General features: G+C 39.8%; 2 protein-coding genes across 6 annotated transcripts in view; one reads left to right on the forward strand and one right to left on the reverse strand.

The window, feature by feature from the left end:
• dbn1 (drebrin 1) overlaps window positions 1-15,529 on the forward strand; it is a 97,479-nt gene extending 81,950 nt beyond the window's left edge. For 2 of the 4 annotated variants that reach the window (XM_061898790.1, XM_061898791.1), the window contains exons 11-15: window positions 2,935-3,054; window positions 7,914-8,030; window positions 11,903-12,372; window positions 12,632-12,731; window positions 13,069-15,529. In XM_061898790.1, the coding sequence (XP_061754774.1) occupies window positions 2,935-3,054; window positions 7,914-8,030; window positions 11,903-12,372; window positions 12,632-12,731; window positions 13,069-13,124 (863 nt within the window). In that variant the 3' untranslated portion in view covers window positions 13,125-15,529. The remainder of the gene's footprint in view (window positions 1-2,934; window positions 3,055-7,913; window positions 8,031-11,902; window positions 12,373-12,631; window positions 12,732-13,068) is intronic. The other 2 variants (XM_061898792.1, XM_061898794.1) reach the window with 1 other exon arrangement.
• Window positions 14,291-26,989, reverse strand: part of LOC133551752 (proline-rich protein 7) — a 37,310-nt gene continuing 24,611 nt past the window's right edge. For both annotated transcript variants that reach the window (XM_061898796.1, XM_061898795.1), the window contains one exon: window positions 14,291-18,812. In XM_061898796.1, the coding sequence (XP_061754780.1) occupies window positions 18,277-18,812 (536 nt within the window). In that variant the 3' untranslated portion in view covers window positions 14,291-18,276. The remainder of the gene's footprint in view (window positions 18,813-26,989) is intronic.

Below are 26,989 nucleotides of genomic sequence, written 5' to 3' on the forward strand. Positions count from 1 at the left end.
ATCCCCGCTTCCGCCATCCTAGTCACTGCCGTTGTGTCCTTTGACAAGACACTTTACCCGCCTGCTCCCAGTGCCACCCACACTGATTTAATTCAAACTTAGATCTTTGGGTTTCACTATGTAAAACCGCTTTGAGTCACTAGAGAAAAGTGCTATATAAATGTAATTCACATTACTATGAGAACAGTCTATGCTGCGCCTAACAGCATCTTAACAAGTTAGAATATCTCAGAAAAGTTCATTTACTTTCGCAGTTCAATTCAAAATTTCCTCCAAATTCTTATTGTAGTTTAAAGCAAAAAAACAAAACAACTAATTTAGGGCCTGATTTACTAAAGGTTTGCGTGTACTACAACCTGTGCAAACCTGATAGCAAACGCAAACTGTGTAAACTTGTGAGAAGAAACTTGTGTAAGGTGGATCGAGCGGAATAAAGCGTGCAATCCATTTTGAGAAGGGTGTGCAAACTGACAGTTCCTCACACTGCTACAGGATCAGTGATCGCGCTGCAAAGAGAGACGATGGACAGACAAGAATCCTCGGTCCTACGTGTGTGTGTGTTAACATTTTGGACAGTAGAAATAAAAAATATTAGATACATCGTCTATTCAGCTACTTAATTTTATAATCTTAAAGCTGCTAGAGGGCTTCATGGGCCGAATAGAATACATATAATAAATGTGTCTTGTTGTCCTTTAGTATTTTTTAAATGACTTTCGTTTCTTTTACATGTTATCCATCCATCCATTTTCTACCGCTTGTCCCGTTTGGGGTCGCAGGGGGCCCTGGTGCCTATCTCAGCTACAATCAGGCGGAAGGCGGGGTACACCCTAGACAAGTCGCCACCTCATCGCAGGGCCAACACAGATATATACAGTATATTATCAAAATATTTCTTATAGAAAAAAACTTCTTGAAGTATGCATTTTTTTGTTTTAAGCGTAGTAAGTGCAGCCTCTCTTCCGCGCACCTTCAGCTGTAAATATACATAAAAAAGTGGTCTTAATGTAGATGCACTGCACGACTGCTGCTAAAATGCCCATAAAAAGTGGTAGATGTCACCTGCTTGTTTGAAAACATAGCAAAACACCACAAGGAGGAGGAGCATGATTACATGAATGTGCAGTAAAAGAGTGTCTCTGTGGTGATGCCCAGTATTATACATACAACATCCTCAGTGACGTGCGGTTAACTAAACACCAGGTGAGGCATACATACTTTTTTTTTTCTTTTCTTTTTTTTTTACTTAAATTCATATGTGCAGCTCTATTCATTGTTGATTTAGGTTGCACATTACACTAACAGGAAAAAACGGAGTTATTCGCTTTCATAAAAACATTATCATAATGATATTATGATATGATAAATGGGTCCAAAAACTATTTGATAAAGTTGTCCATAAATACTTTTAGGTCCCATTTGCTTTTAACAAAATAAATCAATTATTGTAAGTGTATCTTACCTTTCTGTATTTGTATCTGAAGCAGCAATAGCTATCCTCCATGAAAACGTACACTCATTTTGTCTTAAAGTCCAGTTTAGAGAAGTATTAATCTTGGGTACAGTATATATATATATATATATATATATATATATATATATATATATATATATATAATGTATATATATATATATATATATATAATGAATTTTTCTGGCAATATGGAGGATTTTATATATATATATATATATATATATATATATATAAAATCCTCCATATTGCCAGAAAAATTCATTTAATTCAATTTCATTCCAAGAGATTAAACAATATTTTTGCATCTGACAAAAAACACCCACAAATGCTGGCTTACTCTAATAAAAATGCCATGTTTGTTATAAATACAGTTAAAAAAAGGAAAAAATGCTGCCTTCTGCTGGAGAGACCTGTGTATGCTCGCTTGAGCGCCCCCACTTCTCCTAGTGTGGCGAGTTAGAGTACTGCTGAGGCATTGAACTGCAAGTTGACAATATATCGCCCCCTACCTTGAGACAGAGATACTTGCTGCTTGAAGACCTGCCTTTTCCACATGGCAACAAGCATGCGCCCCCTCACACGCACGCCCAATACACACTGTGTGTAGCCATGGAGGCACCGCCTGTGTCTGCCTCACTGCTCATCTGCTGCATTGTATTGATCAGGAAACATGGAATTTCCATGATTTTGACCATGAAAATTGTCAAAATATACAGGAACCACACCAAAATCTTATAGAAAGCATAAACCAAAAGAGAAATATTAAAACGTATTTTATTTTATTACTTCGTTTTGGAACATCTCATGGTTAAGCCCCCTGGTAGTAGGTGAGGCACTGCCTCACTTGCCTCCCCTGACAGCACATCACTGAACATCCTTATTTAAATAAGGCAGTCTGCACCACTTTTTATTTGCACAAGCATGCAACATGTCCGCTAATAGTACACACTATTTTATTGTTTACTGCGTGGTGTTTAGACCTTAGTAAATTAGGCCCTAAGTGTCTTATTAGAAAAGTGCAAAAACTACCTGTGCCTTTAATTGGATGCTTTGTCCAACTTGAACTCCTGAAATCAAAAAACATTTGCATGATATTCTCATTTATTGCGATGCGGTTGTATGCTTGCTTTGTGTCTATGAATACTGCTAATTTTGCTAAAGCCAACTTGGTTTGGCCGTTTATTTTGCTACTTAATGGCAAGAAAACCCAAGCTGGGTTTCATTCTTTGCATGCTGTCTGCACTGTCATCGTGTGCAAGCGCACTAACCTCGTCTTCTTTTCTCCTTTTATCATTTTTTATTTGTTAACATTTCCTGTCTTCACTTTTTTTGTTTCCTTTTCTTTACGTCATGTCCCGTCTACACATCTTTCTCTTTTGGTTGCGTTGCTTGTTGTCTTCCTATGCGTTGGGCTGTGTGTGCGGCTGTGTGTGTTGCCCTGACCTGACCCGCCCCGCCAGGCCGCTTGGACAGCCCCTTCTTGAGGCAGCAGCACAGTCCGTGCAGCCCCAGCTCCACTCCCCCGACCAGGGGTGTGTCGCCGCTCCGCACACCGCCACATGTAAGGACACAGCAAGCCGGTAGGTACAGAACATATCTGAACCCCAGCATGCAGTATGTTACAAATATGAGCACACCTCCTCCCTCGCAATCACAGCAACCATTGGATAAGATCTTCAACAGGGAGGTTGTGACATTTTTGGCTGATAAGACTTTTTAACATATTTTTTAGATTTGTTATTATACTTAATTATTTATGTAAATACGTATATATGTTTTTTAAATATGTGTGTTATATTAATTATATATCTATACATATATACACATATTTATGTAGAATATATATGTATTCCTCCCACTTCCAAAGACATACACCTGGGGATAGGTTGATTGGCAACACTAAATTGGCCCTAGTGTGTGAATGTAAGTGTGAATGTCCTCTGTCTATCTGTGTTGGCCCTGCGATGAGGTGGTGACTTGTCCAGGGTGTATCCCGCCTTCCGCCCGATTGTAGCTGAGATAGGCACCAGCGCCCCCCGCGACCCCAAAAGGGAATAAGCGGTAGAAAATGGATGGATATATGTATTCCTCCCACTTCCAAAGACATACACCTGGGGATAGGTTGATTGGCAACACTAAATTGGCCCTAGTGTGTGAATGTAAGTGTGAATGTCCTCTGTCTATCTGTGTTGGCCCTGCGATGAGGTGGTGACTTGTCCAGGGTGTACCCTGCCTTCCGCCCGATTGTAGCTGATATAGGCACCACCGCCCCCCGCGACCCCAAAAAGGGAATAAGCGGTAGAAAATGGATGGATGGGTGTATATGTAGATACAGTGGGGTAAAAAAGTATTTAGTTCTCCCACTTAAAATGATGACAGAGGTCTGTATGTATCATCATAGGTACACTTCAACTGTGAGAGACAGAATGTGAAAAAAAATCCAGGAATTCACATTGTAGGAATTTTAAATAATTATTTGTAAATTATGGTGGAAAATAAGTATTTGGTCAACCATTCAAAGCTCTCACTAATTGAAGGAGGTTTTGGCTCAAAATCTCACGATAAATGGCCCCATTCATTCTTTCCTTAAGAAGGATCAATCGTCATGTCCCCTTATAGGAAAAAAAGCCCCAAAACATGATGTTTCCACCCCCATGCTTCACAGTAGGTGTGGTGTTTTTGGGATGACACTCAGTATTTTTCTTCCTCCAAACACGACGAGTTGAGTTTATACCAAAATGGATACATGGATGATACAGCAGAGGATTGGGAAAATGTCATGTGGTCAGATGAAACCAAAATAGAACTTTTAGGTATAAACTCAACTCGTCGTGTTTGGAGGAAAAAGAATACTGAGTTGCGTCCCAAGAACACCATACCTACTGTGAAGCATGGGGGTGGAAACATCATGCTTTGGGGCTGTTTTTCTGCTAAGGGGACAGGACGAATGATCCGTGTTAAGGAAAGAATGAATAGGACCATGTATCATGAGATTTTGAGCCAAAACCTCCTTCCATCAGTGAGAGCTTTGAATGGTTGACCAAATACTTATTTTCCACTGTAATTTACAAATAAATTCTTTAAAATTCCTACAATGTGAATTCCTGGATTTTTTTTTCACATTCTATCTCTCACAGTTGAAGTGTACCTATGATGAAAATTACAGACCTCGGTCATAATTTAAAGTGGGAGAACTAGCACAATCGGTGGCTGACTAAATACTTTTTTGCCTCACTGTATATACTTGTGTGTGTGTGCGTGCATGTGTGTGTATATATTTATACTGTATATATACATATATATTATTTTATTTCTATATTTATATCTTTTATATTTCGTTCCACAAATATAAATGGATCCAACACACTGTAGTGTAGTTTACAAATGACAGTAGCATGGCAACTCTATTATGATGTATCATTATATTCATGGGCAGCACAGTGGGACAGGGGTTAGTGCATGTGCCTCACAATACAATACGCCGCCTTCCGCCCAAGTGCAGCTGAGATAGGCTCCAGCACCCCCCGCGACCACCAAAAGGGACAAGCGGTGGGAAATGGATGGATGGGCATTATATTCATGTTAACATTGCTAACGATTAACGCTCTAGTTGCTAGCTCCCAAATAACGTGCGAGTTGCCAGCTCGCTAACAGGGGCCTTTTACAGTATTCTTTGAATATCTTAGTATAGCGCACCAACAAGGTGCCTTTAGTAATTATATATATTGAAATTAGTCATTTAAAACCACTTGTATACAGGATATGTATGTTGGGTGTCTCTGCTGCAACTCTCCATCAGTTTGGGGGTCCTTGGTTTGGAATATATCCATGTTAGAATTTAAGATAGCTAGCGATTAGCGCTCAAGTTGTTTGTAGTAATTAGTGGGGCTAGCGATTTGCACACTAGTTGCCAACCTTTAGGACCAGTTTACGGAAGAAAAGTGTCCACAAGTGATGCCTAAATGGAGAAGTGGAAAAGGACAACCTGTACATTACTGGCCAATTTCTTGACCAAGAGTATTAAGGCAGTACCAAGGAAACATCGTGCACACACTCAATATTCACACTGAGGACACAATTTGGACATGTTCATTGTTAGATACCTGTGCTCACTACTCATTAGTGTTATCTTGGTAGTAAATCTATACACTGACTACTCTAAAGTACCGTATTTCCTTGAATTGCCGCCGGGGCGCTAATTATTTTAAAACCTCTTCTCACTCCTGCGCTTACCAAAGGCATGCGGTAAAAGTAAGCATGCGCTAATTATTTTAAAACCTCTTCTCACTCCAGCACTTACCCAAGGTATGCAGTAAAAATTTGAGTGTGATGTAAGCTTGGACCTTGAATCCTACTGAATAGCTCTTAATTTTCTTCCCTTTATGCAATTTCAAATTACCGGTATTGAAATCAGCCTCCTCCATTTTGAAAATGATGACAGGGGAAGTGTCACTCGTGACGTCACAAGTTTGACCAGGCGGTAATACTAAGCATGCGCTAATTATTTTGGGAAGCGAGTTTGACCCGGCAGTAATTCAAGGCAGGCGCATACTATATGCCCTGCGGCAATTCAAGGAAATACGGCAATTCAAGGAAATACGATATATCCAAGTTGACTTTCTGTAGGTCCTTGACCAGATATAACAAAATGGCTGCTGAAAAATGAGTGGTTTGCTGACTTTTGTGAAGATACTGAATATCACCTCGGCGTTCCCGGATGTTGACATGCCTTCACTTTTCTGTCAACACTGTTAAGTATGGATGTTTCGATCAGGGTTTTATGTTGCCGATTCCGATACTGATTATCCATGAGGTAGATCAACCCATACCAATACCAATCACATGCATTACTTGTGATTTTTTCTTGTTTGAACACTTTTGACAGTAAACAAAATATCAACCCAACATTTAAAATAGTTCCTTATTTTTGTTCATTACATACAATTGTCAATAGTACACAAAAACTAAACGAAAGCAACAACGGCAATCTACTACTTGTTTAATTAAGTCATTTGGTTTTTGCTCTCGAAGTCCTTCTGTGCTCGGAGAATTATTCCCTGAGTTGGTGAACATTGTCAGAAACAATAACAAAAATATTTTTTTTAAATAAAAATATAGACCTAATCACTCTAGTATCGATCAAATACTGATCCTACCCCTTGGTATCGACACCACCAATTTATGGATTGATCCGCCCTCCTCATACGTGTCATATTAATTTCATATTTATAGCTGGTTACTTCTTAATGTTTACCAAGTCCTCATTTCTTGGTGATGTTTAAAGTTAACTTAGCTATTAGCATAGTTCCTGGCTTGAGGTCATGGTTAGCCTTGTCCTACAGTGATGATGTTACGTGACAATGATACTTAAGATACTACAAATAGAGGGGATTATTAGTAATTTAGGGGTGCAGCTCCACACTGTCTGGGGACGGCGTGGCGAACTTGGTAGAGTGGCTGTGCCAGCAATCTGAGGGTTACTGGTTCAATCCCCACCTTCTACCATCCTAATCACGTCTGTTGTGTCCTTGGGCAAGACACTTCACCCTTGCTCCTGATGGGTCCTGGTGAGCGCCTTGCATGGCAGCTCCCGCCGTGAATGTGTGTGTGAATGGGCGAATGAGGAAATACTGTCAAAGCGCTTTGGGCTCCCTAAAAAGGGGTAGAAAAGCGCTATACAAGTACAACCCATTTACCATTTGGAGCAGCATAAATATTTGTTTCCGGAAGACTACAAATAAATATAGTCTCAGAATCAGAATTACAATAGTTTTTATTGCCATTGTTTGAGAACGGTTTCACAAACTAGGAATTATTCTTGGTGCAATCGTGCAACATAAAAGACACACCCAGAATAGGTAATAAAATCAGTCTGCCAGAGGGGATCACCGTTTGTGATAAGCAATAAAGGCATTAATCAGCAATTTACATGTGCTTTTTCACAAAAATCGTCCGATACTTATCAGTGCCTGGTTGATTGGCACATTCTTAATATTAAGGGGAAAAGGGAGAAAAGTAATCCTCTAACTTTTTGTATCAAAATATTTCCGTGATACACATTTTCTGTAGTCATGATCCTTTTCTTTATATGATGTATAAAAAAAAAATAGAAGGTGTCATTACACTGTGAATCCAAACATCTCCAGGACTGTTGATGCTGCTTACATTCTATGATCTCTTTCGAATAGCTGAGCGAGAGGTGATGTATCATCTCATCTTGTCTACTGTCGGTGTTCTCCTTTTATTCTGCACTTTATTTTCACGTGTAATCTGACAAATCACATTCAAGGCCTCTCTGATTCCTTTTTCCCGCCGCTAACTGACAGTGCATGTGTGTCATGATGTGATTCACCATGCCAATGAGGGACGTTCCCATTAAGACTTCTATTGGACACCATCCTGGACCATTTTGTTTATGATCTATTTTTCTACTCCCTAGAGGACGACCAAACAAGCACAGAGCGCACCGTGGCTGCCGTGTCACCCATCCCGAAAATCGTCACCACACCCATCAAAGAGGACTCGTATCAGGAGCAGGACTGCACATTTGACTGGGGTAAGGTTTATTTTGTTTTGTGTTTTTGGGGGGGTTCAGATTCAATAATTTAATAATCTGAATTTCAGCAAACCATTTTGAAACTATATTTTTAAAGCCACATGTCACATGCATTTTGAAATATGAATAGTGATAACATTCGTTGTTATTGATATTATATTGATTGATATTACTGTTAGTCATATTATTCATACTGTTATATTATTATAATCATTAGTAGTAGTAGTAGTAATACTTTACCTACTATTTTATTTTATTTTACCCACTTTTTTTACCTGAATTTACCTATTTTACCAATATGTTCACCTTCTTTTAACGCTTTTTTACCTTCTTTTACCTATTTTACCCTCATGTTTACCTTCTTGTACCTCTATTTTACCTTATATGATCCTACATTTACCTTCTTATTCTTATGTTTACTTACTTTTTTACCCACCTTTACCTGTTTTTTACCCTTCTTTTATCTTTTACCGTCTTTTATCTTTTACCCTTTCTAACCTTCTTTTATCTGCTTTTACCTTATTCTATCTATGTTTACTTACTTTTTAAACTTATTTTTACTTGCTTTTTATCTTTTTTTACAAATGTTTGTACTAGAAGTACCAGTTCCAGAAGTTCATATTTTTTAGTGATATAATGATAACATTTGTTGTTATTGATATTACATTGATTGATAATACTGTTAGTCATATCATTCATACTGTTATATTATTATAATCATTAGTAGTAGTAGTAGTAGTAGTAATAGTAGTAGTAATACTTTACCTACTATTTTATTTTCTTTTACCCACTTTTTTTACCTTCATTTACCTATTTTACCAATATGTTCACCTTCTTTTCACGCTTTTTACCTTCTTTTACCTATTTTACCCACATGTTTACCTTCTTTTACCTCTATTTTACCTTATATGACCTTTGCTTGCCTACTTTTACCGTCTTATACTTATGTTTACTTACTTTTTTACCCACTTTTTTACCTGTTCTTTATACTTGTTTTATCTTTTACCTTTTCTAACCTTCTTTTATCTGCTTTTACCTTATTCTATCTATGTTTACTTACTTTTTAAACCTATTTTTACCTGCTTTTTATCTTCTTTTACAAATGTTTGTACTAGAAGTACCAGTACCAGAAGTTCATATTTTTTAAATGCAAAATCTTTATATTTACATACACATATATTTATAAATATGTACATATACTAACCAAAAATGTAAATGCAACACTTTTGTTTGTTCTCCCATTTTTCATGAGTTGACCTCAAATATCTCAAAATTTTACTATGTACACTAAAGACCTATTATATTGTTCACAAATCTGTCTAAAAATGTGTTAGTGAGAACTTATTTGCCAAAATAAGCCGTGCCCACTATAAAAGGCCACTCTGAAATGTGCAGTTTTGCTTTATTGGGAGTCTGGGGGTGTCAGAAAAGCAGTCAGTATGTGGTGTGAACCCCATTTGCCTCACACAGTGCAACACATCTCCTTCGTATAGAAATGATCTGGTTGTTGATTGTGTTCTGTGGAATGTTTGGCCACTCCTCTTCAGTTGCTGTGCCAAGTTGTTGGATATTGGCACGATTTGGAAGACACTGTCGTAAACGCCGATCCACAGCATTCCAAACATGCTCAATGGGTGACAAGTCCGGTCAGTACCCTGGCAATGGAAGAACTGGGATGTTTTCAGCTTCCAGGAATTGTCCATGGGGCCATGCATTGTCATGCTGCAACATGAGGCGATGGTCTCGGGTGAATGGCACAACAACGGGCCTCAGGATCTCGTCACCATATCTCTGTGCATTCAACATGCCATCAATAAAATGCACTTGCGTTCATTGTCCATAGCGTACACCTGCTCATACCATAACCAAACCCACACCTTGGGCCACTCAATTCACATTGTTTACATCATCAAAACGCTCTCCCACACGACGCCACACACGCTGTCTGACATCTGTTTTGAACAGTGAAAACCGGGATTCATCCGTGAAGAGAACACCTCTCCAGCGTGCCAGAGGCCATCAAATACGAGCATTTGCCCACTCTAGTCGGTTACGACAACAAACTGCAGTCAGGTCGAGACCCCGATGATGACTACAAGCATGCAGATGTGAGACAGTTTCTCACAGTTTGTGCAGAAAATTATTTGGTTATTGTGACAGGTCTCCAGCCGTTATCGTGTGGGTTGCAGTGACCATCGATGCAAGACGCATTGTAGCAGGGTTGACTCTGGTTTATTATTTCAATAACCAAGTTTTCTTGCCAGTCGGTCGCGCCAATTTCCAGTGAGCCCTCTCTTCTTGCTCGTCGCGGCGCGCCTTTCGGTGGCCGGTGGCTGTGTCTTCCGCGGGGGCTCATCTCTCTCTGGGTCGCTCTCGTCGTCTTCGTTGTCGGGTGGTTCCTCTCCTACTTCTGTCACGATTGTTCCTCCTTCTCCCCTTTTATGCTGCAGCAGAAGATGCCGAGATTGAGAGCAGGTGTGTCGTTTACGCACCTGTCTCTGATGGCTGCAGTGTCGCTCCAAGCGTGCCCTGCCTCTCCGCTCCGCTGCATGCTCCGCCTCCTGGCCACCATCTCGGGTAGGACTGTGTCTGTCCTATCCTGCTGTCGGCTCGTCGGCTCTGTCTCTCCACAGCTATGCAAACCAATTGCTGCAGCAGCTGTCTGGGTGGCTGGTCTGAGACGATCATGGAGGTGCACCTGTTGGATGCGGGGGTCCTGGCCTGGTGTGGGCCGGTTAGATGTACTCCCGAATTCTCTCAAATGCTTTTGGAGATGGATTATGGTAAAGAAATTAACATTCAATTCACGGGCAACACCTCTGGTGGACATTCCTGCAGTCAACATGCCAACTGCATGCTCCCTCCAAACTCGCAAAATCTGTTGCATTGTGCTGTGTGGTAAAACCGCACATTTCAGGGTGGCCTTTTATTGTGGGCAGGCTAAGGCACACCTGTGCAATAGTCATGCTGTTTAATCAGCATCTAGATATAGTGGGGTGAATTATCTTGGCAAAGAAGAAATGCTCACTGACAGATTTAGACAGATTTGTAAACAATATTTGAGAGGAACAGGTATTTTGTGTATATAGTAGCAGTTTTAGATGTTTGAGTTAAAACTCATGAAAAATGGGAGCTAAAGCAAGTGTTGCGTTTATATTTTTGTTCAGTGCATATATATATATATATATATATATATATATATATATATATATATATATATATATATATATATATATGTATACACATATATACGTGATGTATATACAAATATTTATGTATATATAAATATACTGTATGTATTTATGTACCGTATTTTTCGGAGTATAAATCGCTCCGTAATATAAGTCGCACCTGCTGAAAATGCATAATAAAGAAAAAAAAAAAACAGATGTAAGTCGCACTGGCGTATAAGTCGCATTTTTGGGGGAAATTTGTTTGATAAAATCCAATACCAAAAATAGACATTTGAAAGGCAATTTAAAATAAATAAAGAATAGTGAACAGGCTGAATAAGTGTACGTTATATGACGCATAAATAACCAACTGAGAAGGTGCCTGGTATGTTAACGTAACATATTATGGTAAGAGTCATTCAAATAACTGTAACATATAGAACATGCTATACGTTTACCAAACAATATGTCATTCCTAATTGCTAAATCCGATTAAATTGTATATGTCTAGTCTCTTACGTGAATGAGCTAAATAATATTATTTGATATTTTACGGTAACAGGTTAAAAATTCCACACATAAGTCGCTCCTGAGTATAAGTCGCACCCTCGGCCAAACTATGAAAAAAACTGCGACTTATAGTCCGAAAAATACGGTAGTTATGTATATATAATGTTGCTGTTGTTTGTGCTTCCTCAGAGCCAAAGCAGGAGCAGAAGGCTCCAGTTCAAGAGTCGACACCCTCCAAACCGGTGCAGAGCGTTGCCCCTCAGACCCGCGACTCCTCTGGGTTCTCCATGTGGGACTCCGGCACAGATAACCTGGTCGACGTGTGGAACAGCAACGCCGCCGCCCCCACTAGCGAGCTCTCCAAAGCCTCCCACTCGTCCAATCTGGTGGATCTGATGGGCGAAGACGACATCCCGACAAACACCGTTGCCACCAGCAGTCAAGCTCAGCCCCTCCTCAGCTTCGACGACATGATAGACGGCGCTCTCTGCTCGACCGCCGAGGACGACCCCACCAGTCTGGTGGACGTGACCACCTCTGAGCAGATGACCCTCAGCTACCAGCATGCACTGCAGCACGCCGCCGGTGACAGCAGGCACCTGGAGGAGGGACAGCTGCTGTTGACCAATGGGGAGACGCTGACGAAAGAAGGAACTCAGGTATGGATGCTGATGCAGCAATTAGGCTAGGTGCGAATGCCAAGAGGTTATGTTAGCCCTTTGTTTTATAGATAGCACGAACACGCTACGAGCAAAGTAAGAAACTGTTACATAGCAGGTTTGGGTTATTGTTCAAGGCATCCAGCAGATGGCGCTATAGTGAAAAGAGCCTGTTCCCCAACTTTAATGTTTATGACTGCTACCTACTGGACTGGGACGTAACTGAGTTGTTGATGCATGGCTTTTTCGTTTCTGACAGGCGAGTGAAGGCTATTTCAGCCAATCACAGGAGGAGGAATTCGGCCAATCAGATGAAGGCACGGCAAAACCAGCACCTGTCTTTTATAATAAGCCCCCCGGTGAGTCCACATTGTTTTCTAACCGAGTATATTTAAAAGATAAAGCCATCTCATAATGTTGTCTCCTTATTTTTTGAATTGTTATTTTGTCTTTTCCTGAAATAGCTTTCTTCTGGCTTCTGATTGGCTAAAGTGACTTTACAGCTAGTTAGGGCTTATAGTGCCACTTGTGTTGTTTTGGTTACAAGTTCAAATGTAACTTCTTTTTTTTCCCCAACGCTCTACCTTTTCCAGAAATAGCCTCTGATTGGCTAAAATAGCCAACAGCCAAAAAGGGTGCTTATGAATCAATAACGGTTGTAAATGATTCACTTAACGTGTGTTGTTGTGTGTCCAGAGATTGACATCACGTGCTGGGACACAGACCCTGTGGTGGACGAAGACGACGACTAAGCCGGCAAATCACACACGCCGGACAAAAGTAGGAAGTGCGCTTCTTGAGGAAACTTTTTTTTTCCAAAAAAAAATTGTGTTAAAAAAAAATTGTAAAAAAGTAACCTCAAAAAAAAAACATGACCAAGTGTGTATCTTTTTTGAGGAAAATAATAACAGTAGCCAAACAAGCTGGGGTTGAAATATAAGACTTTTTTTTGTGTGTGTTTGATACTTTATTTATTTTTTTTCTCTTTATATATTTTTTTTTTGCTATGCAGATGTATTAGCTGGGAGCGGGGTAAATTTTAGTTTGCGACGACATCTTCTTGGTATTAAAGTAGCGCAGTGCTGCACGGTAGAGACAATGGGAAGCACATTGTAGTGCTTTAAAGAAAAAACTGCAGCCTGTAAAGCTGATGTGACCGCCATGTTGTCTTCACCTGCCTTTGCTTACCTTTTTTCTTCCTGCCAAGACACCAGTCGCTTAATCTTCTATTTCAGGGGGATTAGGTGCCTTGATGATTATTATGATTTGTTTTTGCTGCACTTTTTTGTCTGCCTATTTAGTGGATGAACAGCAGCTTAAAAGTCCTGTCTGCTTACACCCAGTTTTGCTTCTTTTTTTTTTTTTGCCCTAATTTTGGCACCTTCACCGACGCAAAAAATACACCATTTTGCATCTAATCCTGATGATTATACTGTAGATATTTTCCAGGTTTTTAGAAGAGCAGTGTGGACATTTTGTTTTACTGTCCACTCATATACAAACAGGACATATGTTACACAGTGGGAGGAAATAACTGGAAATGGCAAATATGACTTTTATCTATAACGATGCATTTAAGTGGACATTTTGTCCACCGGGCAGATTGTATTAGTATTAAGGGCGACACCGAAAATTATAAAATAATGATACCAGTATGAAAAGTTGTAGTAATAGTGAAGTGTTGTGAGAAAAAAATTATATTTCACAAGAATAAACTCGAAATATGAGGAAAAAGTTGTGATTTTACATTAAACATTTGTAATATTTTAGGAATAGTCTTGTAAAATGACTAGTTTTTCCTTTTGTCTAATATGACACATTTATTATTTTACTACTTTAATAATGCAAGCTTATTCCCATAATTAGAAACTGATAAATATTACACATTATTGTACAATTACAGCTTTTTTCAACAAAATATAGCAAGCTTATTCTGATATAAAAGAAAACAGGTTTTCCTATTTAGGTCTTTTTACTGAACTAATCACATTTCAGGAGTGTAAGCTAGTTATATTGCATTCAACAATGTATTATAAACATTAAAACTATTTTGAAAGGGAAAGTCATCGTAATATGACACAAAGTGTCAATTCTCCAAGAATTGAAAAGTACCAATTTTACAAAAATAAGCTTGTCAAAGCCAAAAAATTACAAATTATAAATAAATAAAATTGCAGTGAAAACTCTGATTGTTAAGATGATGAAGTGAACACATATAAAAAAATGAATTTATCGTAAAATTAAAATAAACATTACAAAAAAGTTGTAATTAGAAACTTGTGAAAAAATAACAGACTTTTATTTTTTACATTTGAAAACAAATTTGTACTTTTAAATTCTAAATATTTTTTCCAGTGTGCCCCTAATGCTCCTCCATTCTGACCCTGTTGCTCGGCTGTTTTTGTTCCGTGTCAGTGCAAAAAAAAAAAAATGTTTGTTAAATTTTAAATACAGTAGATATGTGTGGCGTTTGCCACCAGGGGGCGTGTTTGTTTTTAAAACGCTGTTTGAAAAAAAGAAGTTGGCTAGCAAGTGAGTTGCAAAGCCCTTTTTTGAATATTAGCAATGACATTGTTAGTCTTTTTGCTTCTATTTCTTGTAGAAAATAAAAGAAAACCTCCTAGGCAATAATCATAATCATATTAATTTTGTGTGTGTGAGCGCGTTGGATTCATTTGCCTTGTTTAGAATCTCAAATCCACATTGATTACATTCTGTAATAAGTAAGAATCAGTTAGTCAACAAATATGCAACTTTAATTTGCTAAAAGTGGCTCGTGTGTGTGTGTTGAGAATATTAAAAAGGAAGATTAGTTGAAAGAGAAGTGAATTATTTGTTGGATTGAATTAAAAGATGATGCCTTGAACCCATCACACACACTTTTCTCTCTTTCTTTCTGCCACTGTTGAAGATTTCCAAGCTGCTTCGTTTGCTGCAATAGCTGACTCCTCGTTGTAGTTCACATGTCCGCCGCTAGATAGCACCATTGTCACCTTTCCTTTCAACTCTGCACTCTTGATGGTTTCCTGTCCACCCTCCACATTATCTCATGCTTCACTTCAGATATATTAAACGTACATAATCACCATGTTCCTCCATTGTCATCTATTCTAATATGTCAACTGATGCATTAAAATGTATTTTCTAAAAGGTGAAATTTATGATTTTTGTTGTTTGTTTGTCGTATCCGCCATGCAATATATGTTGCCCCTCTAATGTAGCATCTTGGGTGATCAGATAATGCTTTGTGTTGACGGCCGTCACCATGACAACATGTATGGGTGCACTCTAAAACAAGGCCAAGCAGGTTGCCAGGCAACACAGACTGATACTGATGCCAACCTGAGACCAGGCGGCTGATGGAGGGGAAACTGAAGAGGTGTTCCTAATATTTTGGTTACCTCTTTTGTACATCCGAGAAGGGCTAAATATTAGAAACAGTCATTACAAAATACAACCACTTTGTAATCATATTGTTAAACGAATTAATATATTTTTTTTAAAACATTTTTATGGATGTTTGTGCGTCGCGGGTAAATTCTAACAAAGTAAAATATTGGAATACATTTTCTGAAAATATAAGATTTGTGTTTACCTTGAAAAAATTGTGAAGTGGATGTGTTTGTGTCCAAAATTAAAAAAAAATGTATAAATATTTGCTTTGTTTTTTTCTATTTACATTTTGGTCCTAAATCCTTTATTTTTATGTTAAAAACATGCAAAATATGAATAGGATGGACGTTTTGTGCCAAAATAATTAAAATAGGAAATTGTTCCCAAATTTGGACAAGAAAAAACAGTAATGCCTTTTTTTCACATTTAAATATTTTTTTTAATAGAAACGCATACATATATTATAAAAACTATATACATAATATTCATGTAGTTAATGCATAACTGATATTTGATTTATGTTGCTTTTATGAATGCTTAACAAATATATACAAAATAAAATATTTAAATCTTTGCAAATTTTCTTTCCAATTTTAGTCATCCATCCATCCATTTTCTACCGCTTATTCCCTTTGGGGTCGCTGGTGCCTACCTTAGCTACAATCGGGCATCATTTTTTAATTTTGTAAACAACAACAAAAAACATTAAATGAAAATGGACACTTTTTGTTTACATTTATCCATTCATCCATTTTCTACTGCTTGTCCCATTCACGGTTGCGGGGGGTTGCTGGAGCCTATCTCAGCTGCATTCGGGCAAAAGGTGGCGTACACAGGGCCAATTTAAATCTTTCCAAATTTACATAGAAAATGACTGCATTTTTATTTTATATATCTTCAATTATAGAGATGATAAAGCTTTTAAATACATCAATAGTATTAATGTATTACTACTTTTAATGAGTGGCATTAATTTATTTTATTTTGCTTCTTTTTTATGGATGTATTGGTGTCCAAATTTATAAAAGAACACACAAACATGTAAAATAATATATTTAAATATTATCAATTTGCATTTATTTTTTGGAAAATATGTGCCCCCAATTTTTTTTCTTTATGATAAAATAAAACACGCAAAAGTACTTTTTTGTGCAAAAATATTTCTAAAAAACACTTTAGATTTTAATATTTCCAAATGGATTAAAAAACAGGTTTTGTTTTTTTTACATTAACATACCGTATTTCCTTGAATTGCCGCCGGGGCGCTATTTAACTTAAAACTTATTCTCACTCCTGCACTTACCAAAGGCATGCGGTAAAAGTAAGCATGTGCTAATTATTTTAAAACCTCTTCTCCCTCCGGCAATTACCAAAGGTATGCAGTAAAAATTTGAGTGTGATGTAAGCTTGGACCTTAAATCCTACTGAATAGCTCTTAATCTTCTTCCCTTTATGAGATTTCAAATTACCGGTATTGAAATCAGCCTCCTCTATTTTGAAAATGATGACAGGGGAAGTGTCACTCGTGACGTCACAAGTTTGACCAGGCGGTAATACTAAGCATGTGCTAATTATTTTGGGAAGCGAGTTCGACCCGGCAGTAATTCAAGGCAGGCGCATACTATATGCCCTGCGGCAATTCAAGGAAATACGGTATATATTTTTATATTGAGATTTTGCAGCCATTATACTATCAATATTATTAATGTATGTAACCATTTAGTGAACGACAAGTATTTTCCATGTTGCTTCTCATTTTGCTGTAGCCTCATGTAAAAAAAAGCCATTACATGCATAAAAAGGTTAATATATCTAACATATAAGAATTTGGTCATGAAATAGATAAATGGGTTCGGGCATTTAAGTAAATTACATTTTGCTTACATTGCACTCCAACATTAGTTGACAAATTATTAGTATATATATATATTTTTTTTATTGAATTGGCTTTCCTAATGTACTTTTAGCATGAATACAGAATCATATTAAAGCCATTGATTGCCCAGTGCAACAAGCTAAATAAATGTCAGTATATTTGTAAACAAGTTGAATCAGAGGCTCCTTGAGGGATGGGGGAGGGGCTTGTCCTGAGTGGCTGAGATCCATTTCTGTTTATATTTGAAATTGAGCATCGGTGACTCACAGGCCTGAAGGCTGCAGCCTGCTGGTCTTTAACAGTGTGGGAAAACAAGATGATTTGCCTTTTAGGAGTATTTTAAGATGCCCGTGTGGCGTCACAAAGTGCTGAAAGAACGCGGGTGACGCGCTCAGTAGGAAAATAACACAATATATAAGCAGCGTGTTGCTGGCCACTTTTCTGTGTGTATCCTACGTTACACGGAGCAGATAAAAGGAGGAGCGAGGTCGTGGCCGTGAATACGCAGGACCCGAACGCCATGGCAACGGCTGCTGCGGAACAATAGGAGGCCCGGGCGCTGAGAGATGAAAACGCCTCGCTGAGTGTCTGAATCTCTGACTCAATTAGCGTCCTGAAGAGATGACTCCGCCCACTTAGACGGCAGTGCTCCGGCCCAGCAGAGGGAAGGATGTAGGCAGACCACAGCCAGGCTCCAGGCCTCTTAGCCTCTGCACGCCTCCTTCAAAGTCCGCATGGTGGAGTCCCTGCATCCGTCCTCTAAGACCACCGGTCCTGTTCTCCCGGCGGGGCATGGTCGCCATGGTGACGCCCACCCGCCGGGAGCGAGCCTCCGGTGGTGTGAGGTTGTACTGGTTGAGGTCCATGTTGGAAAGCAGGTGGCCCAAAGAGTCCCAGCGCTGCGACGAAGGCAGGCGGATGAGGGAGGAGTAACCCCGACCGGGGAACACGGACGACGACGACGGCGGCGGTGGAGGCTTGCCGCTCTTGGACGGGAACGCCGGGCTGGGATCCTGGTGTTCCCGCAGGGGCGGCGGTGCGGATCGATAAGGGGCGGGTTTCAGGTAGGTGATCCCTCGGGGTTCTGACAGGACTTCGGTGTAAGGAGGGGGAGGGTCCTCCATTAGGACCGCCTCCTCGTAGCACGGCGGATTTCCAAAGGGATCTGCTTCTGGAACACAAGAAAGTGGCAATTAAAGGCCTACTGAAATGAGATTTTCTTATTTAAACGGGGATAGCAGGTCCATTCTATGTGTCATACTTGATCATTTCGCGATTATTGCCATATTTTTGCTGAAAGGATTTAGTAGAGAACATCGACGATAAAGTTGCAACTTTTGGTCGCTAATAGAAAAGCCCTGCCTTTACCGGAAGTATGTGCGCGTGACGTCACGAGTTGCAGGGCTCCACACATATTCACATTGTTTATAATGGGAGTCAGCAGCAGTAAGAGCAATCCGGACCGAGAAAGCCATTAATTTGAGCGAGGATGAAAGATTCGTGAATTAGGATATTGATAGTGAAGGACTAGAAAAAGAAAAAAAAAGCGACAACGCCGGCAGCGGCAAAGTGAGCGTTTCAGATGTTATTAGACACATTGACTAGGATAATTCTGGAAGATCCCTTATCTGCTTCTTGTTTTAATAGTGTTTTAGTGAGATTTTAAAGATTGTAAAGACATACTTCGAGGTCGGATGGCTGCTGTGAACACGCAGTGTCTCAGAGAGAAGCCGAGGAGCCAAGATCACAGCTGCCTTTTTTGACAGCTGCGGCAGGACGATAAATAATGCACTGATGTCTCCGGTAAGATATATATCACAATTTCCCCATCCCAAAACATGCTGGTTGACGTAGAGAAACATGTTCGCTTGACGGCTCTGTGTTAAAGCTTCACAACAAACACCAGCTGTGTCTCGGTGCTAAAGACAGCTGAAATCCACCGCTTTCCACCAACAGCATTGTTCTTTATAGTCTCCATTATTAAATGAGCAAATTGCAAAAGATTCAGCAACACAGATGTCCAGAATACTGTGTAATTATGTGATTAAAGCAGACGACTTTTAGCCGCTAGTCCGTGACGTCACGCGCACGCGTTGTCATTCCGCGACGTTTTCAACAAGAAACTCGCGGGAAATTTAAAACTGCAATTTAGAAAACTAAAAAAGGCCGTATTGGCATGTGTTGCAATGTTAATATTTCATCATTGATATATAAACTATCAGACTGTGTGGTCGGTAGTAGTGGGTTTCAGTAGGCCTTTAAGATGCGATGTTGTGTGCTTTCTGTGACTGTTCTCAACTCCTGTTTCCACGCTAGTGCAGTATTACGCGCAAATCACACAAATGCACACAGAATGCGAGTTAAGTCCAGCAGCGCTAGACAATGAGCTAAAAACCCTGCGCTATCAGCTCTCAAGGTGTCAGGAGGGGAGGTTTGCACAGCCACACTGGCTGTTAGTCGCAAGGCCTCTTTACTTGTTGCTAGGCGGATGTCTCCCTGTCCACTTTTCTTTACTGATAAAACCCTGGGCTGGAGAAAATCCCAACAACAAACCAAGGTTATGAGAATACACGCCATAAGAAAAACTTGACCAGAATAAAGTCATAACAACATGGAGGGGGGAATGTTACGAGAAATATATAATAATATAAAAAACAATAATTGGAATATTATGCTGCGATGAGGTAGCGACTTGTCCAGGCTGTACCCCGCCTTCCACCCGAAACGCAGCTAAGACAGGCTCCAGTGACCCCCCGGATGGATGGAATATTATGTAAATATTTGAGAACTAATATAGGAATACAGGTCAGCAAGAAAGAAAACCTTTTTAGGAGAATAAAAATTAATTAATGGCATAATTAGGGCAAAAGTTTTATAATTTTTCGATAGTATATTTACTTTTTCAAAAATAATCATACCACTATGGGGGAAAATACAAGAATAAGCTAACATTAAAAAAACACAGTATGTAATGTACATTATTAATGAAATATTACAATACATTTGTTATATTACAGGAATAAAGTTTAGCAAAAAAACAAAAAGGTGAATAAAAATTATTTTAAAAATAATGGGATTTTATGAAAACAATTCTATAATTTTGCAATAATATAGTAATTTTTCAAAAATTGTCAGTATGAAAAAAATTAAATAAGATATATATATATATATATATATATATATATATATATATATATATATATATATATATATATATATATATATATATGTGTTGATTGGATTATCCAGAGAATAGTGCTCGATACCGTGGTAGAGGGCAATATGTAGGTGTGGGAAAAATCACAAGACTACTTCATCTCTACAGAACTGTTTCATGAGGGGTTCCCTCAAACATCAGGAGATTGAGGGACAACAATGATGTTTGGGGTTCCCTCAAACATCAGGAGATTGAGGGAACCTCTCATGAAACAGTTCTGTAGAGATGAAGTAGTCTTGTGATTTTTCCCACACCTACATATTGCGCTCTACCACGGTATCGAGCACTATTCTCTGGATAATCCAATCAAGACATATATATATATATATATATATATATATATATATATATATATATATATATATATATATATATATTAGGGCTGGGCAATGATTAAAAATTTTAATCGAATTTAATCGCACTATTTCTCTGATTAATCGCGATTAACTGCATTGTATACGCAAAGCCCAATAATGAATTCAAAAGTAGTGTGTAGTGCACCTTTATTGGAATATTCCCCCACATGAACAAAAGCGCCAAAACATTTGTTGTGCAAACACAATTTAAATCAGTCCTTGTTAAACAGTAGCAGTTAAATAGCATACTTTATGAAAATCAACTCAAAAAATGTAAATACAAACATTTAAGCTTATTACTACCACTGCCAGGGTATTTAAGTTATCCTGTTTGTTATGGAAAATAAATATAATCTACATACGAATCTCTGAGCCACAATCATAACATCTGAACAGGAAATTACTGAGATAACAGCAGAAACATTTTTTTTTATCAGGGATCTTATGTTTAAAAAACCTATATTATAGTTTTTTTAGGGAATTTTTGATCAAATTATCCGTAGTAGCAATATTAATAATGTTGTGTTTATTCTGCGTAGTGCACTTAAAATAATTATGACCATATCTAGGAATTGAAATGATGGGAATTTTCCGATTGTTTGCTTGGTGCTTTGATAAACTGAACGCATATACATGGTACTATATTGTGATGTTATGAGCCAGGGAATAAAAGAACTACCCTACCCAGCATGCAACAGGAGTGACGAGCATGCGCGGTAGCCCGGTATAGGTTGTGTCGCCATGACGGCATCTTGTATGTTGTGATATGCACGCTCTGAAAGCAAACGTTAAGAACTCAGCCAACACTCCTCGTCTGCATTATTCATAAATAGACAGACAACACATATACTCCGCTGCTTCACAGGCCCCTGGATGTAGCCGGCAAAGTATTCCCATGCTAGCTAGCCGGTCTAGCAAGCACGCGTCCTTCAGTCAAAAACGGCCCGATCCATCCACATCCAGAATTGTCTGGCGGTCGAAAGTCATCCCGGAGTGACCACGCTGTAAGCCAGCCATGAAATTTGCAGAATTGTCCAGTATTTTTGCCAAATGTTCCATCTTTACCAAGAGCCCCTCGACGCCGGGCGACGCCATCTTGTTAAGAAAAGGCGTTAACAAAATAAAAACATGTAAACAACATACGCAAATGTGCGATAAAATAATTGTCGGCATTAATAGATTGATGAGTTAACTCATAATTAACGCATTAATTTGCCCACCCCTAATATATATATATACATACATACATACAGTACAGGCCAAAAGTTTGGACACACCTTCTCATTCAATGTGTTTTCTTTATTTTCATGACTATTTACATTGTAGATTGTCACTGACGGCATCAAAACTATGACACCTGTGAAGTGAAAACCCTTTCAAAAGACTACCTTTTTGAAGCTCATCGAGAGAATGCCAAGAGTGTTTTCTGGAACCTTGGAGACATCATGCCTCGTCGGTGTGTTGTCGGAGGGTGTAACAACACTAACAGGGAGGGATTCAAGTTGCACCACTGGCCCAAAGATGCGAAAGTGGCAAGAAATTGGACGAAATTTGTTCAAAATACGAGGGTATGGGGAAAGCCGACAAAATGGTCAGTTGTTTGTTCCGCACACTGTACCGCGAAAGCTATGCTACTACAGAGATGGCAAGATTGTGTGGATATCCTGCGACACTCAAAGCAGATGCATTTCCAACGATAAAGTCAAAGAAATCTGCCGGCAGAAACCCATTGAATGTGCCGGAGTGTCTGCACATTTTACCGGCGATGCTAAGGCAGACATGGCACAGAGATGTATGGATAACCTGCAGATGCAATTCCAACGATGAAGTCAACTAAATCACAAAGGTGAGTTTTGTTGACTTATGTGCTAATCAGACATATTTGGTCGCGGCATGACTGCCAGCTAATCGATGCTAACATGCTATTTAGGCTAGCTGTATGTACATTTGAAACTATATTTACATTCAGTGTTTCCCTCCACCCACCCGGCGATGCTAAGGCAAACATGGCCGAATAGCGTCAATAGCTATTCGCTTAATAGCTTCAGTTTCTTCTTCAATTTTGTTTTTGCTATCTGCCACCATACTCCAACCATCCGTTTCAATACATGCGTAATCTGTTGAATCGCTTAAACCGCTAAAATCCGGGTCTGAATCCGAGCTAATGTCGCTATATCTTGCTGTGCTATCCGTATTGGCATCACTGGATGACGTCACAGGAAAATGGACGATGGCTTCACGGATAGCGAAAATCAGGCACTTTAAAGGGGAACATTATCACAAAATCTATGTAAGCGTCAATATATATATGATGGTGCAGAAAAAAGACCATATATTTTTTTAACCGATTTCCGAACACTAAATGGGTGAATCTTGGCGAATTAAACGCCTTTCTGTTTATCGCTCTTTTTGCGATGACGTCAGAACGTGACGTCTCCGAGGTAATATGGCCGCCATTTTCATTTTCAACACATTACAAACACCGGGTCTCAGCTCTGTTATTTTCCGTTTTTTCAACTATTTTTTGGAACTTTGGAGACATGCCTCGTCGGTGTGTTGTCGGAGGGTGTAACAACACTAACAAGGAGGGATTAACGTTGCATCTCTGGCCCAAAAATGTGAAAGTGTCTGCGCCAGACCCCTATTGAATGTGCCAGAGTGTCTCCATATTTTACCGGCGATGACATGACACAGAGATGTATGGATAACCCGCAGATGCATTTGCACCCATATATTCAACGAAATCACAAAGGTAAGTTTCGTTGATGTTGACTTATATGCTAATCAGACATATTTGGTTGCGGTGTGACTGCCAGCTAATCGATGTTAACATGCTACGCTAATCGACGCCAACATGCTATTTACCGGCGGTGCTAAAGCAGACATGGCACAGAGACGTATGGATAACCTGCAGATGCATTTGCAACTATATTACGTTTCCTTCCACCCACATTTAATGCAAAAAAAACACTTACCAATCGACGGATTTAAGTTGCTCCAGTGTCACGAGATGCGAAAATCCTTATCGTTTGGTCCGCACATTTTACCGGCGATGCTAACGCAGCTATTCAGCCATGCTAGGGCTATGAATAGTGTCAATAGCTATTCGCTCAATAGCTTCAGTTTCTTCAATACTTTCATACTCCAACCATCCGTTTCAATACATGCGTAATCTGTTGAATCGCTTAAGCCGCTGAAATCCGAGTCTGAATCCGAGCTAATGCCGCTATTTCTTGGTGTGCTATTCGCTGTTGTTTGTTTACATTGGCAGCACTGTATGACGTCTCAGGGAAATGGATAGTCGCATTGCAAATAGCGAAAATCAAGCACTTTAAAGGTTCTTTTAGGGATCTTAGGAGACCGGTAAAATTTTGAAAAAAAATTAAAAAAATACAACAAGCCACTGGGAACTGATTTTTATTGGTTTTAACCCTTCTGAAATTGTGATAATGTTCCCCTTTAAAGGAAAAGGAAAGTGTCAGTGAATTGCTGACAATTTAGGTTTTGTCAGTCCTGCACAGTCATGAGTCCATTAGCAGTCATTAGTCTGCTCATTAGCATCCATCCCACCTGCTGTAATTCACTTTTTTTTGCGCATCAGTCACGGCCCTGTGGCGTCTTTATTTCCCTCCCCTGGTCATGTACTTCCTGGCCCAGCGTGCACACCTGCGCTGCATTGGCACAACACTTTTGTGACGAGTCAGCACTCCGCTGCTGCCCACACGCAGCCTCACGACTCCTTCAGGCGCTCTTGCTGCACTTTGTTTGCGCACCCTGTATTTATATCTGGCCTTTCGCCCTCGAATGAAGCATCTCTTTCAAGTGTTGCCATGGCGCTGGATGTCGAATTAATGGATGCCAAATGTGTGCGTGTACCTGGCCACCGTCCGACCGCGCCTCCATCACGCTTCAGGAGCTCGTCTAAACGGACATAATGCACTTGGAGCAGTCTTAATAATATGATGTAACACTATTAAAGCATATTGTAGCCACACTGGATTCTTTGTCGTTGCTATGAATCCGCTACTGCAGTAGTTTATAAATGTTGCTGGACCAGCCAGGACACCCCAGGAACAGGCTAGCATTTAACAACAATAAAGCCCTGCTAAAGCAAAGATACGTAGAAACAATAGATTCTCTGTTGTTGCTATGGCGACCCTGAATGGTACTGCAGCGGTTTATTTATGTTGCTGGACCAGCCAAGACATTGCAGGAACATCCATCCATCCATTTTCTACCGCTTATTCCCTTTGTGGTCGCGGGGGGCGCTGGTGCTTATCTCAGTTTCAATCGGGCGGAAGGCGGGGTACACCCTGGACAAGTCGCCACCTCATCGCAGGGCCAACACAAATAGACAACATTCACACTCACATTCAAACACTAGGGCCAATTTAGTGTTACCAATCAACCTATCCCCAGGTGCATGTTTTTGGAAGTGGGAGGAAGCCGGAGTACCCGGAGGGAACCCACGCATTCACGGAGAGAACATGCAAACTCCACACAGAAAGATCCCGAGCCTGGATTTGAACCCAGGAGTGCAGGAACTTCGTATTGTGAGGCAGACGCACTAACCCCTCTCCCACTGTGAAGCCCATTGCAGGAACATCAATTACCACGGATTGCGAAAGCCACAAGTACAGTAGAAACACGGAATTCTCTGTTGTTGCTATGGTGACACGGAATCAATTACTGCAATACTTTATAAATGGTTTTTGCTTCTATAGCGCTTTCTACCTTCAAGGTAATCAAAGTGCTTTGACACTATTTCCACACTCACACATTCACACACTGGTGGGAGCTGCCATGCAAGCCACTAACCACGAACCATCAGGAGCAAGGCTCAAGTGTCTTGCTCAAGGACACAACGGACGTGACGAGGTTGGTAGAAGGTGGGGATTGGACCAAGAACCCTCAGGTTGCTGGCACCGCCAATCTCCCGACCGCGTCACGCCGTCCCCAAATACCGCTGGACCAGCCAGGACACCTATGGAACAGCAATAAAGAATTGCTAAAGCCACAATATGTACAAACACTGGATTCTTTGTTGCTGCTATGGCGACCCTGAACCTGCTATTGCAATGGTTAATGAACTCTGCTGGACCAGCCAGGACACCTCAGGAACAACTTTTACCAATAACGCTTCTGTTAAAACCTTGTTGCTTTGCTTGCACAGAGTGTAAAAAAGGTTTGAAGTACTCAATGAGAATAACATCCCTGACTTGGCTACTGGTCCATAAATATTGCAGTAGTATTAGCGCTTATTTAAACGTACACATCTTGCCAAAAATAAACTGGTGCAACGGTTTTGTATGCCGCCTCCGCTTGGGATGGTTCCCTGCTGGCTCCACTTTGGATGGGTCTCTCGCTACTATATTGGATCCACTTTGGACTTGATTCTCACGGTTACGTTAGATCCACTATGGATTGGACTTTCACAATATCATCTTAGATCCGCTCGACATCCATTGCTTTCGGTCCCCTGGGGGGGGTGGTCCTCTCCAAGGTTTCTCATAGTCATCATGGTCGACGTCCCAATGGGGTGAGTTTTTCCTTGCCCTTATGTGGGCCCTACTGAGGATGTTGTTGTGGTTTGTGCAGCCCTTTGAGGCACTTGTGATTTAGGGCTATATAAATAAACATTGATTGATTGATTGATTGATTGTTGGAACCAGCCAGGACTCCCAAATGCAAGTTTTACATGGCTTTCACAAATTCTGCACACCACCACATCATCCAATGGTGACGATTTAAAGTTAGAACTTGATTAAGTTATTA

Source organism: Nerophis ophidion, linkage group LG04 (assembly GCF_033978795.1).
Source record: "Nerophis ophidion isolate RoL-2023_Sa linkage group LG04, RoL_Noph_v1.0, whole genome shotgun sequence".
NCBI lineage: Eukaryota > Metazoa > Chordata > Actinopteri > Syngnathiformes > Syngnathidae > Nerophis > Nerophis ophidion.